The sequence below is a fragment of the Phycodurus eques genome, chromosome 20 (genome assembly GCF_024500275.1).
Source record: "Phycodurus eques isolate BA_2022a chromosome 20, UOR_Pequ_1.1, whole genome shotgun sequence".
Lineage (NCBI taxonomy): Eukaryota > Metazoa > Chordata > Actinopteri > Syngnathiformes > Syngnathidae > Phycodurus > Phycodurus eques.
The window spans coordinates 12,693,458-12,712,011 of record NC_084544.1 but is presented as its reverse complement, the minus strand read 5'-3'; the positions used below and the strand labels follow the sequence as shown (position 1 = coordinate 12,712,011).

The following is an 18,554-nucleotide window of genomic DNA, read 5'->3' as shown; positions in this document are numbered from 1 at the left end:
TACGTAAAGATCTGCTTTTCAAATACCATGACCGTTACCAGTTCTTTGTCTTTGTTTAGGCATCGTGTATATGGAATTGTCCACGTCCTGATTTTGTGGTCATTTCTTTTACTGCTCCAGCGTCACTGTGCCCCCAGTACGCAAAGGAAGGTTCTACGAGAGCATGCTTACATGTGCCGTGTATGAGTTTGCTGTGGAGCGACTCGAACAGAACCCCGACTTCAACTGGAGGAACACGCCGACATCTGGCTGACTTACAAGCAGTGCTAGCTGCGAAACGTAACAGGCGACCAACTGTGACCCGATGCGTTTGTTGATAACAATTATTAAAAAAAGGAAAAAGCTCGAACATCAGTGAACAAGCACAAATTAACGCAGAACAAGTTGTCAACGTGGCATTCTTTTCCATTGTGTAATTATTAAACAAACCATGCTCGAAAAAAAGTGCTATGTTCCAGACTGTCACATAGAGGACCTAACGTTAATGGAAATACCATGATAGTTTGGAACAGTTAGCTGCTTTCTTTTCAAATTACACAACGAAGGCCTCCAAACCATTTAATTTGATTCATTTAAAAATGGGGTTTATTTACAATAAATGGGACAGTCGCCATTCACTTGCAACGAACAATGTCCGCTATGCTCCACAGGACGCAAAACAGGAAAGACCGGTTATTCCTGCCACACCGCCCTTCAGCGAAACTGCATCACATCGGTAAACCGGAGCAGCGCACCAAGAAACGACTACTTTCTTCCCAATTGAAAGACTTTATTGCAGCTTCGTAATGATACAAATCTTACACGAGCCATTTCACACACTATAAAGACGTGCACACAATCCGAGGAGAAATAGAACCAAGTGTCCACTTGAAGCCGTTTGTCCGTGTTTGATTTGGACTGCAGTTCAAATCCCTGGTCTGGCATATCCTGCTCACTTTGGTATTGGTCAGCATGCTTGGAAGTATCAACGAAACTTTCAACGCTTTACCATTACACATCCCCCCCCCCCCCCAAAAAAAACACTTTCATTCAACAGCTGTAAGAGTAACATGCAGAGCAATTCTCCTGTCAATATTAAAAAAAAAACAAGGTCATTTTAGATGGTAGTCATACATTTGATAGTGAACTAAACGTTCACAACCTTTTAATAAAATTCAAGAGTCAAGCTGGTTAACCTTTTAATGTATCATCAGTGTTACGCATTTACACTTTGTCAAAGAATGGATGAAAATGAAGATTGAGGCAATAGAGACATCTAAACTACACAATTTCAGCTTGAGCCATAGAAATTATTTCAAAAACAATGCAAAAAAACCAAACCAAAACAAAACATCTAGAGTCCTCTTCTGTTGAAGGAGCTTGCAGAAGAGGATAATGTGACATTGCCTGTGGCTACACCAGCATGTTGGCCACCAGCAGAGCGGCAACGGTGGCGAGGAACAGCGGCCCGCCCGATTTTTCGGGCGCGGCGTTGCACAGGTTGCTGTTGCAGCACGTCTTGGTCATCTTGTAGATGGTCGTGTTGCTGCTGGAGGGGAAATTCACATCCTTGGTGGAGTTGCACTCTAACTCCGCTAAGCAACCCTTTATGGTGACGTCCACGAAGCCAGCTGAGGGGGCGACAACGACAATGTCAGCGCTCTTTGGCGGATTCAACGTGGCAGGAGATGTTTTGGGGAATGATAAATAAATGTGTGTCGCGTGTTGAGAACGTTCAGAAATGCACCACAATCTAGTTTAAATAGATTGTTGTCAACTTGACATCAAGTCCACTTTATACATAAAAAAGAAATCAATCAATAAATTAACAAAAAAAAACAAAGCTCATGTCTTTCTATTAGAAGAATCGAAACATGTCAAATAGGGTTTCCGTCCTACATATGGACCTTTTGTTGTTGTTGTTGTTGTTGTTGTTAACTGGATCGGCTTCAAAAGAGATCCAATGAAACAAACTTGAATCATTAAAATGAAAAAAATAAAAAAAAATCGAATTGAATTTCGTTTGGTATTACAGCTTCTCACCATAAATGTATTTTCAAATGGGATAATATTTTACAGTAGAAGTATTTTAACATGTTAAAATGGGGTCTCCCAATCGTAATTCTCACCTGCTGTAAATAAATGGACGAGAAATGCACCAGCTGGATAAAATCTGGATGTCATTTCGTTTGACATTACAGCTTCAAACCTGCCAGCTAATCTTATTCAAAAATGAGGGGTGGCAAAACATTCCGAAAACATCCATCCATCCATTTTCTGAGCCGCTTCTCCTCACTGGGGTCTCGGGCGTGCTGGAGCCTATCCCAGCTGTCATCGGGCAGGAGGCGGGGTACACCCTGAACTGGTTGCCAGCCAATCGCAGGGCACATACAAACAAACAACCATTCGCACTCACATGCACACCTACGGGCAATTTAGAGTCTCCAATTCATGCATGTTTTTGGGGTGTGGGAGGAAACCGCAGTGCCCGGAGAAAACCCACGCAGGCACGGGGAGAACATGCAAACTCCACACAGGCGGGGACGGGGATTGAACCCCAGCACCTCAGAACTGTGAGGCTGACGCTCTAACCAGTCGGCCACCGTGCCGCTCCGAAAATAATCAAACAGGAATTTTCAGTATTCAAATTTGCAAAAACGAGATAAAATCCAGATTAAACACTGATAGTATAAAAACCTAATTGGATAAGATTTGACAAGGACATGATTTTGTTTGTTTTTTCTTTAGTTTTGATTACATTTCTGATATCAATGAATTTGGATGCCTTTATTTAATGGCCACAAACATATAGAACTTGCAGTACATTTGAACAGCTTACCTGCAAAGCCTTTGCCGGTGAAGCAATGCTCCCCTTTGTCACACATAATCTTCTTGGTGATGCATAGGTTCCAGAAGCCAATTTTACATTCGTAGCACTGCAGAGCATGGCCTGAGAACGACAGTGAGGGTGATACAGACGAGCTCACTTAAAGAACGGCAATTGTTTATTGAAATGTTAACACGTGGAATTGGTGCAACACGATTCTGTAAGAGCCACAAGTCAACATAAACAACCCAAACTTTATGTGGTACGCAGATGACAAGCTGGGATAAGACCATGTATGATTCTGGGACAGGGGAGACGCTTTCGTGTGAACAAAACGCTGGCGCATTACATTACGCATTCAAAAGTAACCGCGTTGCTGTAAAATTGTTTTTGCTTCAACACAGTGCTTCAATGCTTTGCAGTCCTACTTTTAGCAATGTAGATTTGAACACAAACAGTGCAACAACACAAGTAGACGTATAATAACAATACTCGGGCATATTCTTTAGAAACTGTGAAATGATGATGTTACTCTAGACCAGGGGTCATCAACCTTTTTGAAACGGAGAGCTACTTCTTGCGTACCGATTAATGTAAAAGGCTACCAGTTAAATACGTCTGAAATAAACTTGATTTAGGGGTAAATCATCTACTATTCTTGCCTTCTAATTCAAAAACTGGTTATCCATCTAGTTGTTGGGTATAAGTAATATGACGAGGCGATTAAACATTTATATGGCTTCGCAGTCATAATGGCTCTCTGAGCGAAACCATAATTGCAACGTGGCCAGGAATAAATATGAGTGAAACCCCCGACAGTGACGAAAAGCACTAGGAACTTTGACTCAATGAGCAATGCCATTTGCTTCGCACAACTCAGCGAGGTTTCATCACATTTTTTTCAAAGATCCAGATAAGTGCATCAGTACCAATTCATGTGTCAAGGGGAAAAAAACGACCCCTTTTCACATGTACAGCCATAAAGTGTCGCTTCAAAACGGCTGATCGAATAACTATAAACCATTTCACCAGTTTCACGTCATGATCAAAACTAAGGATTTTATAGGCTATCCAACGAAAACGCTAAACATTTTACCTTAACAAAAAAATTGTTTTCAGGGGGTGAGACCTCGAGCTTCGGAAAATAATACTTTAGAAATTGGGCAAAAAATGTCATGTTTTAATATGCATTTCAAAAACAAAACCAACTTGCAACAATAGACAAAGGAGTTGTCACAATTTTAAATGGGAGCGTGTGTGCTTGAATCTTATTAAAAGGGATTGAGGGAACACCTACTTTTGTTTAGAATACCAAAAGCTAAAAAGTGTAAAATAGGGTTTTGTGCATGATATGAGGAAAAAAAAAAAAAAAAAAAAAAAAAAAATTCACAAATTTAACAAATTAATATACAAGGCAACATACTGACAAGATAATTGTGAATTGATAATTGTGCGATACTGGAACGACACGCATATCATATCTGAGCAGTCATTATGAAGTCATGGATTGTTATGGGTCACATGAGCACACCCGTATGTGTCATGTTGTACATGCTTTTGAAGGGCAGTCACTGAAATGCATCAAGTGAACTGTAGTGTAGACTTTTTAAAAACATTTTTTTGTATCATTATGCACCAGTATAAATGTTCTCAGTTGTAACATAGGTTTCCACAATCAAAGCAGTTTAGAAAAACAAGACGACATAACGGACTCCGAGAGGCTTTCAGTGGTGATGACGGCATGCGGTTTCCCTTTAAAACAAATATGACCTGCCACACCTTAGAATCTTGAAAATGCTGGCCAACGCCTTTAAAATAAGCCATTCCCCTACCGCTGCCGCCAAATTCCTGTTCAACCAGATGGTTGAATAGCGTCAAACTCAAGGCCCGGGGGGCCAGTACTGAGCCGATACATTATTTCTGTGTCCGCTAAAGAAAATCGAGTTTGTCTTCTTCCTGTTTCTTGCTAAATAGACTTGTTATTCGAATTAGGGCAGAAAATCTGCACCAAAATTCGAATTTCTTTCTTGAACCAAATCTCTTTTTTCTCATGAATTAGAACAGTATTTGTGACTATTTTTGATGACTTCGGATTTCAAATGAAATTGTGGAATGCAAAGCAGGCGCATTTGTGCATACAATGAGGTGACACTGCTACTCTATAGCTTATCCGCAACACACGTACATGTGTTGGGCACTTTCTTCATATGAATTTCTCAAGCAATGGGTAGACCAGAGTAACAAACGTTATCTTAAGGAGCGATTCTGTTTGTTCACAGAAACATGGTATGTATTGTCACATTTCAAATGTTTGTGTCTTCTCTGTTGTTTTTGTTTGCTCCAGAAACTACCGCTGGGGTAGTAGAACAAAGTTCCCTCTATGGCCAGTGTTCGAAAAAAAGGACACGCCTGACAAAAAAGGCACAAGAACATGGCAATGCAAGAGTCACATGAAAACATTACATAAAAAAAACTTTTCTTTTTAGGCACCTGTCAGACAAAAGCTCTAATTCAAATAATTCAAAGTGTTTTTTGGGGGGAAATATGCTTGTATTTTCCAATCATATAAATGACCATTTAAAGGCAAATTGGACAAAATCTGCCCAAATTCATCCATCCGTCCATTTTCTGAGCCGCTTCTCCTCACTGGGGTCGCGGGCGTGCTGGAGCCTATCCCAGCTGTCATCGGGCAGGAGGCGGGGCACACCCTGAACTGGTTGCCGGCCAATCGCGGGGCACAGACAAACAAACAACCATTCGCACTCACAGTCACGCCTACGGGCAATTTAGAGTTGTCAATTAACGTGCATGTTTTTGAGATGTAGGAGGAAACCGGAGTGCCCGGAGAAAACCCACGCAGGCACGGGGAGAACATGCAAACTCCACACAGGCGGGGCCGGGGATTGAACCCGGGTCCTCAGAACTGTGAGGCTGATGCGCTCTAACCAGTCGTCCACCGTGCTATAAATAAAAGTTATAGCAATGGCGAAGAAATTGGTGAATTTGTGACAAAATAAGAATGCAAAATGGCAGTGGTTCTCAAAAAGTCCCACCTAAAACCTAAAAAAAAAAAACAACACTTGCCTTCCAAGTACTGTGTCACCATAATAATCAACATTTAAAGTTAAATACATCTGCATTGCACTTAAATGTACTGCACTGCATTAAACAAAGTTAGTTGGGCGTCTCCTCTGGAAAACTATTGCACGTTTTGACAAAAACTATGAGCTCTGAGGTGGAACTTTTCAGGCGTGGCTCTGAACAAATGCACATCAGGCTTATTTATACTGCAACCTACTGTTGGCCTAGTGAACTGACAGAGCCCTGAGGGTGGGGTTTAAAAACATCCCTTTCTATTCAGATGTCCACCAGGGGCCGTCTGTGTTCCAAGAAGCCTCAGGTGGGGAGAGCTTGCAGTTTTATGCAACCTACTGTTATTGTGCCCATGTCTCTATTGTTCCCTCAGGACAGTGAACACACGTGTGAACCTTCCCAGCAGCAGATACACTATATATAAAAAAAACCACAACAAAAGATCAGCCAAATTCTTTCTCTTGAATTTGGCCTCTGTGTTTTCTCAGTCAACTGTGGGAAACGGGAAATGAGGGCAAACAATGACCATCGAGGTGACTGTAAACTCACAGTGAGCGACTAAAAAAAGTTTTCGTGAGGTGAAGTTGAAATAAAACACCTGACGAAGTCACGCACAATGATAAAGACCGGAGTCATCACCTCTGAGAAGTCCCAAAATAAATATGCGCAGTTAAGTCGGGTGTCTAAATGCAAACAGAAGTCGTTTGCGTTAGGATTTGCAGCGTGCGACACGACCTTAATGCGGCAGTTAAAGGTTTGGTGAGGGGTGTGGTGGGATAATCCAAAAACATCTGAATGCTAAACAAACCTACAACAATGGATCAAGATAATCATTTGTGTAGATTTGAGATTGTAGCTTGCGTTCATCTGAAAAGTGATGAAGGACCGCCTCCTTTGGCAGTTGACAATAGGAAATATGAGCGAGCCATTAAATGGTCTCTCAGTCTAGTTCTGTAGGCTACACAATCACGGGGAAGACCGTTGACCTGACTGTCGTCCAAAAGACGACCATTGACACCTTGCACAAGGAGGGCAAGACACAAAAAGGTCAATGCTAAAGAGGTTGGCTGGTCACAGAGCGCAGAGTCCAAGCACATTAATAGAGTGGCAAAGGGAAGGGGGGGGGAAAGTGGACACGCAATAGGGATAACCGCACCCCGGAGAGGTTTGTGAAAGAAACCCCATTCAAAAATGTGGGGGAGATTCACAAAGAGTGCACTGCAGCTTGAGTCAGTGCTTCAAGAACCAGCACGCACAGACATATGCAAGACGTGGGTTTCAGCGGTCGTATTCCTTGAGTCATGCCACTCTTGAACAAGAGACCGCGTCAGGAGAGTCTCGCCTGGGCTAAAGACAATCAGGACCGGACCGAAGTTATGTTCTCTGACAAAAGTCAATTTTGCATGTCCTTTGGAAATCAAGGTCCCAGAGTCTGGAGGAAGAGAGGAGAGGCACAGAATCCACGTTGCTCGACGTCGAGTGTAAAGTTTCCACAGCCAGTGACGGTTTGGGGTGCCACGACATGACCTCGGTGTCGTCGGCTAAATGGGTTTCCTTAGGTCCAAGGTCAACGCGGCCGTCTACCAGGAAGTTTTAGAGCACTTTCATGCTTCCTTCTGTTCAAGCAACGCAGCGTGGAATCAAATCAAAAAAAAAGAAAAAGAAAAAGCCAAACGGACGCAAACTCTGGACAACACCCGTCCATATAGCCGGGACACTGAGAAAGTTAGAGTAAGCATGTCATTAACAGTATTTACTCAAGGAATTTAATTGCAATATTGTCTCTATCTTAAGTTAATGAGGCACAACAGTCACTGAAATAACTAAAGCTGGGTAAAAAAAAAAAAAAAAAAAACAACAGAAAATTAATGCAAATCAGGTTTTGCTTTATTTTTTGTGGGCCTAACTGGACATCAACGATGCATTTTGGACCACTATCAAAGGGGCCTTCTCCAGCCTGGACACAGTGTTGTCAGAGCTAACATTACTGTTCAGTTCAGCTAGTCACATATTGGTTGTTGAACAAACGTTTGCTTCCAATTGCGATTATGTAAATCCGGTGAAACCGTCGTGAAATACACTGCAGTGAACACCCGCATATTCGCAGTTCAGCGTTTGATTTTTGCTGATTTCTATGCAAGTTACGTGCCCATCACAGATATCCAAACGCATTTCAATTAGGTCTGAATAACATATTTTTTTGTTCTCAGTCACCCTGGGATATTTTTGGCTGTGGTTATTCTTATGTTGGAAGAGCCATGAGCTTCAGTTGAGACATGGGGGCAACACATTTCACTACAGAACAGATTTCATTGTACACCTGGTGTAGCAAAGCAGCCACAGCCTCCATGTCTCACAGTAGGTACAGTGTTATTTTCTCTGCATGCGTCTTTTTTTGCATCTGTAAACAGAAATGACGTAACTTGCCAAAAAGCTCCAGTTTTTGTTCCATTCTCCCAGAAGCTCTGTTGCATTCTGCCAAATTGCAGTGGCCATTGTGGGGTTTTCTTTTTTTACTGTACAGATGCCAACAACTGTCTGTGTACAAAGAAAATAAAACTGTAACTACTGTGAAACATGGAGGCACTTATGTTCGGAGGCTACTTTATTGCATCCAGCGTCGGGTGTCTTCAATCTCTGCAGGGTACAATGAATTCTTAAGACCACCAAGACATTCTGGAGCAAAATGTGCTGCCCAGTGTCAGAAAGCTTGGTCTCAGCCACAGGTCTTCCAATAGGATAACGACCCAAAATGCACTTTAAAAACACAACAAGATAGTCAAGAACAAAACATTGGACTACTGTATTCTGAAGTGGCTTTTTATGAGCCCTGATCTAAATCCCATTGAATGTCTTTGGAAGAGGCTAAAAACACGAGCCGGATGGATATGGAGACTTCAAGCAGTCGAAAGAAACCCAGTTTAAATTTAATTTGAGGCCCAGAGTTATTACTGTATTTATGTGGACTCTGAAGCAGCAGGAAAAGATTTCAGTGGCCTGTGACATGTTGACAAGAAACTAAATCAACCAGGCATCTATTGGAAAATGACTACATTTCCCCTGTGCGCTCCCACACGAGTCACCTAGAAGATCAACAACCCGAGTGGAATTATCTACATTGGTGAATCACCTTCAGTCACTGATAGCTATTTGAGCAGCACGCTATTGGAGCTAAAGGTTACACAAAGCACCTGAAAGCACAAAAAGCTGCCAGAATGGAGGGTGGGGGGGGGGGGGGGGGGTAGAGGGACACTGCGAGTCAGGCAGGGTGTGCCCTGAAAAAGGAGCCAAATAAAGCCAGGGGGGGACAAAAGGGAACAATGTCACCACAAACACAATAGTCAAAGAACAAATGTTACTCGTCGTGTCGACTGCAAATCCTCTGTGGAAATGGAATTTGAGACGCGGGCCCCAACTGTCGTAAGGCGAGGAATTTCTCATGAGATGCTCTGACAAGTCGGGACGCGATTTAGTCTTTCAATAGCGTCTCGGGAAAGGCTCCTCGCTGCCTCACCCCGGCATGTGATAAAAGCCTGCCATGTGCACACAGAGGTGCCGCTACTTGTTCCACTGCGAACATCTGCTGACTCGTCCTGTGTTGTTGATGTTGACTTGGAGCTGCACACATACAGGCAAGCAAAACCAAAATACAGGAGTGCCTTGAGATACACATTTAATTTCTTCCATGTCCACCCTTGGAACTCAAACACTAGTGTCTCATTTTGTCCTTTCCCATTGAACTAATGGAAATGCCAATCTAGCCCACGTACAGGGGGATTTTGAGAGCAAAAGAAAAGACAAAGACAACAACTACCCATCGCCATGTTTGTCTCCCAGGTAAAACCCCAGCTACGCCATCAGCGCCTCCAGCAGAAGAGTCTCCGAGTGAACCTGAAGCCTCTACGAGTCGAGCGAGAGCCTCTCCTCCGCCACCAACGCAAGCCTCTTCGCCGCTCTCAGAAGGCAATGTTGATGAATGTTAATTACTGTATGAGCTTTTAGAATGAAAGATTGAAGTAAATACGTGTACTGTTGTCATCTTTACTTCCTACTTCGCGGTTTTTCACCTTTCGCGGGGGGTTCTGGTCCCCATTAACTGCAAAAAACGAGGGATCACTGTATTATTGTCTACAGGTGTTCCTGCAACATTTGTGTTCAAGCCGTTGCTTAAAAGGTCATAGCGCTGGAACTTATATACTATATATATATATATATATATATATATATATTTATTAGCATTACGTTAGCGGCCTGAAAAGCTAAGCTAAGTGGTTGTTTTAAATACACGTGTAGTTCTTTGTATTATAAATGAATATGACAGTAAACTTCAACTGGGATCCCCTCTTTTTTTTGAAGAACTTCTCTCTATTTGCCAAAGTGCTGCTTATTGTGACGTGAACGGAGTCCACCACCACCATTACACTACTCGGATCTCAAGCTCTGCATTCCCAAGTCAAGGCGAAATCACCCGAACGGCTGTTATCTCGAAAAACTTGTAAGTCGAGTTACTCGTATCTCAAGGCACCACTGGTGATGCAAGACAAATCAATTGAGGAGGGGAAAAAAAATGCTGCACAAACATTACTAAAGTGTGAATAATTGTCAGTAAAACCAACATTTATCTGTCTGGTGTGATTTATAAATAGAATGAGTTCTAATTGTTAGTTTCCCGGTAGATGGTGAAAAGTCTGATAGGGTTTATTTCATTTTACAATAGACTATCTTCTATACAGGAAGTCTTAATCTTAAACACTGTACACGCGTGCCAATGATCCGGCTGAATTTGAACATTTAAACATTTACCTGCCTGCCGATTAAAAGTGTGTTCAGACTGATTTTTCTTGCCCGATCTGCTCAGAAAACAGTCTGGAACGACGATCGGAAATGTTAACCTATTTCAATATTTACAGTCACATATTGGGTGGTCATGGGTGGTCAACACCGGGTTCGGCCAAGCCACGGACTTTGTGACTGACGCAAGGGCAAAAAGCAATTAAAGTAGTTCTTTGGCACCATGTGGTGGCGTCTTGGTGCCAGGGAAACAATTTAAAGCGTATTGAGAGCTTAATTTAGACAACAGTACTTCTTTTCCACCCTCTTGTTACAAGTATGCGCAATTACAAACCCCTTTAGAGGGGTGTCAGGTGTCACAAACAAAGGAGGTTCTGCTGAGAGTTTGTCTAACTTATCGCCCCTTGAGTGTTTGTAAAACGTGTTGCCCGAGTCATCCACCACTTAAAAAAAAACAAAAAAACAAAATGACAAGTAGAAGATTTTGCAAATGCAGTGTCGTTACCAAACTAGAAAATTCCTGTGGAAATTTCAAATGGGCCCGTTGAGTCATTTGTGAAAGCTTCATCGCGAGATTTTTGGGAATGGGAATAATTTACAAGATTGTATGAAAGGGTTCATCCATTTCAAGCTTGAATGGTTTGGTCAAGGAATGTGGTAACCAGAGGTAAATGTTAAAAAAAATATATATATATATACATATATATATATATATATATATATATATATATATGTATATATATATATATATATATACACACATTTATATTGTCCTTTATTTTGAAAATTTGAAAGAAATCAGACCGTTTGCACACATGCTAACATGCAAACCGTTTCTACGTGAACACGTGGCCTTTGAAAAAGACTCCTGCTGTCATTTTGACATTGCCGGCCCATTCATTTTCAGTTTTGGGGGGAATTCTTAAAAAGGTCCGAACAGAGTCCAGCGGAGATCTTTTGGTACCTCATTTGTGCAGATATGTTCAGTGTGGGCTGTATTTTGGAGGAGAAAAAAATACATAAAAAATAAGGATGGTAATATGAGCACTACCACTGCTCCGTGGCAGGCCCATAATAAGCTAACAGTAAGCCTAATGTCTTCTATTACTTCTGCTACTTTTTGTTTGTACTTTAAGGCAGCCTGGATGCCTTGTGGCACTATACCGCCTCTCACAGCTGAATATTGGTACTACGAAAGACATTGTTATGCGTTTGGTGTGCCGTGATGTTCATCTCAAGTATACCACACACTACAGGTTTTAAAAAGATACCCAATAAAAAAAATTATCTAGAAAGTTACCAATAAAACATTCCCCCCCCCCACCCCCCATAAATGTACATCTAAAAATAAACTTTAATCTATGAAGCAATAAACTTTAATCTATGAAGCAAAATAATCCAAATTGCCATGAAAATTCCCTTTCAACAGAGGCACAAATGATTGTGCCCTACAAATTCCACCTAGCAACAAGGGGTCGCACAATGTGTCAGGAATAAAACAAATCTGTTCTCCGATACAGTGTTGCGGCTGCTTGCTGTATGTGTGTGTGTGTGTTCGTGTGTGTGTGTGTATATATATATATATATATATATATATATATATATATATATATATATATATATCCACACTATTTGTTGTCGGTGTGGTTGTATAAATTTCAATTGAAAGAGAATATACCCTGTCGTGTTTATCCATGCCACAGAATCGAAGTTCATGGAAAAAAGCTTCCACAAGAAAAATAAAAAAATAAAAAAAAAAGAAATCTGAATCATGTGATAAAAGTGATTGTCCAGTGACCATTGAATGGTGTGACCAATAAGCATGTGATGTGGTCTTCATCACATTTGGAAAACGACAAAATGCCCAACAGAAAGACTAAAAATACAGGGTGGGGGTGGGGGTGGGGGTGGGGGGGGGGGGGAGACATTTCCTGTCATAGCCTCGCCAGTCTGAGTGTGTTGCACTTTGTAAACAAGTAGCATTTCTTTTAGGGTGTGCCTCTGGTCAGAGTGTCCGCCCAATTTGTCCCCCTTTTGGGGCCCGGCTGCGGCCCCACCCTCCCCCTCCCCTCCTGGCTCTGTGCGTGCCCTACAAAATGAAATACAGTATTTGTTCCAGTACTCATTTTTAACGTCTGTTATACATATACATAATACATATACATATATATATATATATATATATATATGTATATATATACATGTATATATGTGTGTATTATGGTGGTACTGTTAAAGTCGAACTAAGCTCAAATTGCCGCACCAAACGACAAAGTCTTAATAAAGACGACACCTTTTTTTTGTGAAGGCGCACGCCAACCAAAACATTGTATGTTTTGTTCCCCCCGACTCCCTCCAAGTCCAAATAGTGTAAGTGTCGAGTGTAAAGATTGTTCTTACCGACTGCAACGCAGACTCCCACGGCGAAAAGATGAAAAAGAATTCGGTTCATGTTGCTTGACAAGACGTCGAAGCGCGGTCACGCTGCGTGCACACAGACCGTTAGAAGCAAACGTTTTGGGTTTTTTTTTTGGTTCCACCATCGCCTTATTTATAATCTCCCACGCCCTCCCATCCCAGCGTCACCGTTATCCAATGACAGAAGGAAGCAAAGCAGTTTTTGTTTTTTTCCCCCACCTGGGTGTTCTCTTTTTCCTCCTCCCCCCAAAACAAACTTTTCCAATCCACCTGCGGCCGTGTGAGGCCTCCGATGGAAAGACGGCAATTGTGGACGGACGCCTTTATTTAGTGAGATATGACGTCACGTAGTCACAAACACACACGAAATTCCAATGGGCTCTATTTACTACATTTTCAAAAATGTTGACCGAATGCTGTCATTTGATTAAACATCACGAGTCACAGGTGGTTCGAGTTGCCAAAAACTGGACTCAAGTAAGAGTATATTACTGTTATGTTGGAATGATTTGATTCAAGTAAAAGTTAAAAGTTGTCTTCCAAAATGGTTACTTAAGAGTATTCAGGTGTACTGAGTATCATGATTTTTATTTTTTTATTTTTAAAGCAAATGAACATCAAATAGGCAAAAAAAAAAAAATATATATATATATATATATATATATATATATATATATTAAAAAAAATAGCAACATGGAAATTCAAATATTGCCCAACAATATCACTTCAAAGAAATATTAAATGTATAGTCTTCATAAAATGAACTAAGGCCACTTCAGTTTCAGGAAATCTTTCCTCTTTTCTCCATGTTCCTTTTGAATGCGCATCAGCCTTTGTACGCACAGCGAGGAGCAGAGAACGCCAACGGGTCCGACGGGGTCGGAACGAAGTGCAACTCGTATTCACGTCTGCTGGTTGGATCCCACAGAGCATTCGATTGTACTGACGCAGATTGAGTTCTTGTAGGCTGAAATGTCAACATTTTAAGTCTCTGACAAACCAAAATATATTATGCAAGCAATTACAAATACCCGTAGATACCACCAAAAAAAAAAATAATAATAATAATGCAAGCAGAATGTAGCTCAGTGTAACAGAGTGAAAATAACATTTATTTTAAAAAATATTCAAGTAAAAAGTATGTTACGTCAAAACTTCTCTGACAAGAAAGAGGGAGTCAATCAGCCAATGTGAATCATCTGGGAGGTTCTCTTCAAGTGGCTGGTTGCCATGGTGAACCTAATTACGCCCTTTTACTGTTTGGGCGAAATTTGACCCCTTGACATTTGACAGAAAATACAATAAATGTTATTCTTTCACCCTGAAATATGATAACTTTTCCTAACCTGACCCAAAATACAAACATTTGAAAAATATAATTCTTATGGTGATTCGCTGGTTGTGTACACTGAGGCTGTTCCGGGACTATATATCTATATATAATTAGGATTTGAATGCCTTCATCCTGGGTCATTTCAACAAGTGAGACTATTTCACCTGATTCCCCCCAAATACAAAACTGTGTCAAATAAAGGGGTGTCAATCAAAAAGTCGGACCTGATTCGTAACGAACATGAAAATGAGCACAGCGTTTCATTTGAATGGCTTAGTCAGTCGGTCCAGTCACCTTGTATCACGTATCAACATAGGTGGGGTCACGGCTGTTTTTAGCCCAAACAATAGCGTTGTCGAGATCCTGCAACAATGATGGGTCGCAGTTAAGATGGAGCCTATCCCATACAGACTCTGGAGCACAAGACAACACAGTAACGCTCTGAATCAGAGGAGTGAGTCATGTTGTTTGCACTATTACCACTACAGAGTTGTAGCGTAGATGAAGATGATTTCCTGTCTAATTTTAATTTCAATAGGCGACGTAAAGAAACGGCAGGTGAACGCTCACTATGCGCGTGAGATGAAGCTCAAATATTATTTGACTAATGTGATTAAGCAGGAGGGCCAAAGTAACTATAGCAGTTGCATAAGTGCCGGATGAACAGGTACCATATGCGTTTACTGCCTGAAGGGGGGGGGGGGGGATGACTGGATTAACACTTCATCTTTACTTCCTGTGGAATGGAATGGTGACGTGTTGCGTGCGTCAATTACCGCATTGGTTGAGCAGGAGCAATGTGGTACTTTGAAAACCAATGATAGCTGTTGCGATAGCGCCTAAAACACCACCTCCTTACTCCCATATTCATATCGTAGTCTGTTCTAGGTTTGTGAATGGAACAGTGGTCGAGAAAGCGGTTGAACGGTACTGAACAATCACACTGCTGCTTTCCGGACCACCCCCTCGGAGGTGGTTTCATCATGCTATAACTGCCTGAGTCATCATCATCATCATCATCATCATCATCATCATCATCAACAACAACAAACAATGTATTTGCTAAAAGTTGTTTTCTTGTTTCCCAAAAAACATTCAAATATGACTGAGACAACTATGCTATTAGGCTAACGAGATGTCATTTCAAATACTGCAAGCAAAAATGAGGCCATATTGATGGAAACGAATTGTTTTGAAAGAAATGGCCTATTTCCAACAGATTAGACAACTTCAGGCAAGGCAGATTTGATCACCATCACGTTGGAACAGCAAATCCAAATTGCCAAATCCAATCAGAATTCCACTATTTTGCACACCTCTTTTTCGTTTGAAAATTGCAGGGCTGTGGAGCGTGTAGGGCAGGGTCGTCCAAAGTTTTTCCAAGGGCCACTTTGACATTTTTCAACTCAAGGTAAAACCAATCCATCAATCAATTCAGTTTTCTGTTGAAGGTAGTAAGGCAAATCGATTATGTGCTGGCCCACGGCCCTGTCCCCTACTCGATTGGATCCGCCCCTGCGCTGAGGAGCAGCTGACTCACGTCTCCACATTTACAACCAAAAACGAGCAATTTGAAGCCGGAATTGTTGATAGCAGTTTTCAATAATCGGCTCTTGACACGCAGCAGAAAGTGGAGTGAACCATTTTTTTGGCTTCTGAAACTGATATTATGCTTAGGGGTGTGATGAAGTTGGACTTTGGGTGCCCCAAAATAGGTGGACCACAACCCCGGACTGACGGCCAGTCAATTCCGGTACAAGGTGACTGTGAATGGGGCATTGAGTGGGAATTGAGCCATCGCCAGTTGCATGAAAGTCAGCTGTGTGAGTCACTATGCTAGAAATGATCCCTGAAAACACAATCTGTTCAGCAGTTTCGGGCCTAGGCTGGTCGGTATTTAATCTCAAGCCGCAGAAAAGACTGGGAAATAAAACACTGACGAGCAGGTCTCGTCTTGCCTGAGTATGTTTGTCTTCTCTGTTTGTGTGTCACACCCCTGTGAAGAACACTAAACATTTAGTCAATGACTGACGGGCAAGAGTCCAGGCCGAAACAATAAAAACGGGATCCTTCAAATTTGTTTGGCCAAATGACACTCGTCCGCGTTGGTGTTGTGTTTGAGTGCGGGAAAGGATATGTTCTCCTCCGATGTTACGTAACAACCTCTTTGTCGTCAGCTTTTTGAAATAACTTGCAAAGAGGGAGGCTCCTCAGGCGGGTAAAATACCTTCGCTTTGTTTTCAAGACGAATATGTGTGTATGTGTTACTTGGAAATAGGGTGTGAGGCTGTAACGGAGCTCAAATAATTTTTATTCCATCAGCCACTGATCACATGTGAGTGAAATGGAGATTCCCGATTTGTCAAAAGCCAAACAACTGCAAACGTACTGAGTCGCCAGACTTGCCGCTCGCTCACTCTGTCATGTTAGTGACCTTTTCACAGCAGCCATTTTGAAAAAGTAAACAGTTGGAGTTATACATTTAGGATTATGCAAGAACAACTAAATCCACTGGTGGGAAGTAACAAAGGACAAATACTTCACTACTGTACTTAAGTCGATTTTTCTGGTATCTCTACTTTAGTATTTATACTTCTGACGACTGTTGAATTTTACTCCCGACATTGGAAACTGCTCTTTACTTTGTTCAAATATGTTCCTTTTTTTCCAATAGATTTTGAGTGATTGATTGAGATCTTGGGGACAGAAGAAACTGGGACAGCAGCGACATGGAGGAGCGTGAACCAGGGCGCATTGATGTTGATGATGCCACAAATTGGAAGCAAAATATTCCCCACCCAAGGGAGTATTTTGTTTTATATTTGTCCATGATGACCGACTGGTTAGCACGCACAGGTGCACAGGTGACGGATGAGAAGAAGTGAGAAGTGAGAATGTACTGATCAAGTCCTCTTTTCAGATGAAAGTAAATTTCGCATTTCATTTGGAAATCAAGGTCCCAGAATATGGAGGAAAACTGGACGAGCACGAATGTCAAGCTGCTTAAAGTCCCGTGTGAAGTTTCCACAGTCAGTAATGGTTAGGGGAGCCATGTCATTTGCTGGTCTGGGTCCATTGTCTTTTATCAAGTGCACAGTCAACACAGCTGTCCACCAGGAAATGTTAGAGCACTTCATGCTTCCTGCTACCGACGAGCTTTTCGGAGACAATGATTCTATTTTCCAGCAGCATTTGGCACAAATGCAGACGATCTGAAGGCCAATATCAAAGCAATTAGGGCTACAATAACAAACGTTATTGAACGTTGCCAAAGGCTGATCACTTCCATGCCACGCCTACTCGATGCTGTAATTAATGCAACAGTGGGCCCAACAAAGTACTGAGGGCATATTACTTTAATATACTTTCCAGAAAGCCAACATTTCTGTGTTTATGATCTTTTTTTGGTTGGTAACATGAAACATTCTAATTTTGTGAAATGCTGGATTTTTTGTTGTTCTGGCATAATTATCAAAATTGAAACAAAGGCTTGAAATATTGCACTCTGTGTGTAGTTAACTATAACAAATGATTGAAATAAATGGACTTTCTCTCGATATTCTAATATTTTCCCACATACCTGCATGCTAAAATGTCTCGTACAAATAATGGTATATACATTTTTGGGATACTGTTCATACAAATACCCTTGGGGAAAATTGGCCTCTGTAGCCTGGACAGATTGTGTTCGACCTTAGACATCCCCTGTATGTTGCCGTGACAATTCTGAAGGATTTGGACAACACATTCCATGAGGCTGATAATATCGGGAGGAAATTGCAAAAGTGCAACATGGGAGTGGCACAGACTGTACATTACTACAGTAAGCATCATAACCACTGGAGAAATCAAAACACACCCTTTTACCATTTGGCAGATTGGAGGAGGAGGGTCTACTCCAAATAACTTCACTCATCTCCAGCTTCACTAGGCAGGGGATTTTCCTTGTGAACGGTCGTAGAAGAAAAAAAGTGGGAACCCGGGCTCAAAGGCAGCTACAGAGAGGGGAACCCCAACTCGTACACGCAAAGAAATAACTGTGTTGTGATGTATAACAATGTGGACCCTCACAAAGGCGCAGTACAGTCAATTAAGAATAAAAGGGGCAAAAAG

The 18,554-nt window shown here is 41.6% G+C and overlaps 1 protein-coding gene across 1 annotated transcript; it reads right to left on the bottom strand.

Moving 5' to 3' along the window:
• Positions 1–1,161: 1,161 nt before the first annotated feature.
• On the bottom strand, positions 1,162–13,212 carry spaca4l (sperm acrosome associated 4 like). The gene is made up of 3 exons (XM_061665501.1): positions 13,091–13,212; positions 2,819–2,929; positions 1,162–1,610 (listed from the first exon to the last, which is right to left on the bottom strand). Exons 1-3 carry the CDS (start codon positions 13,140–13,142, stop codon positions 1,393–1,395), a joined length of 381 nt encoding a protein of 126 aa, XP_061521485.1. The 5' UTR covers positions 13,143–13,212; the 3' UTR covers positions 1,162–1,392.
• Between the last annotated feature and the right edge of the window lie 5,342 nt (positions 13,213–18,554).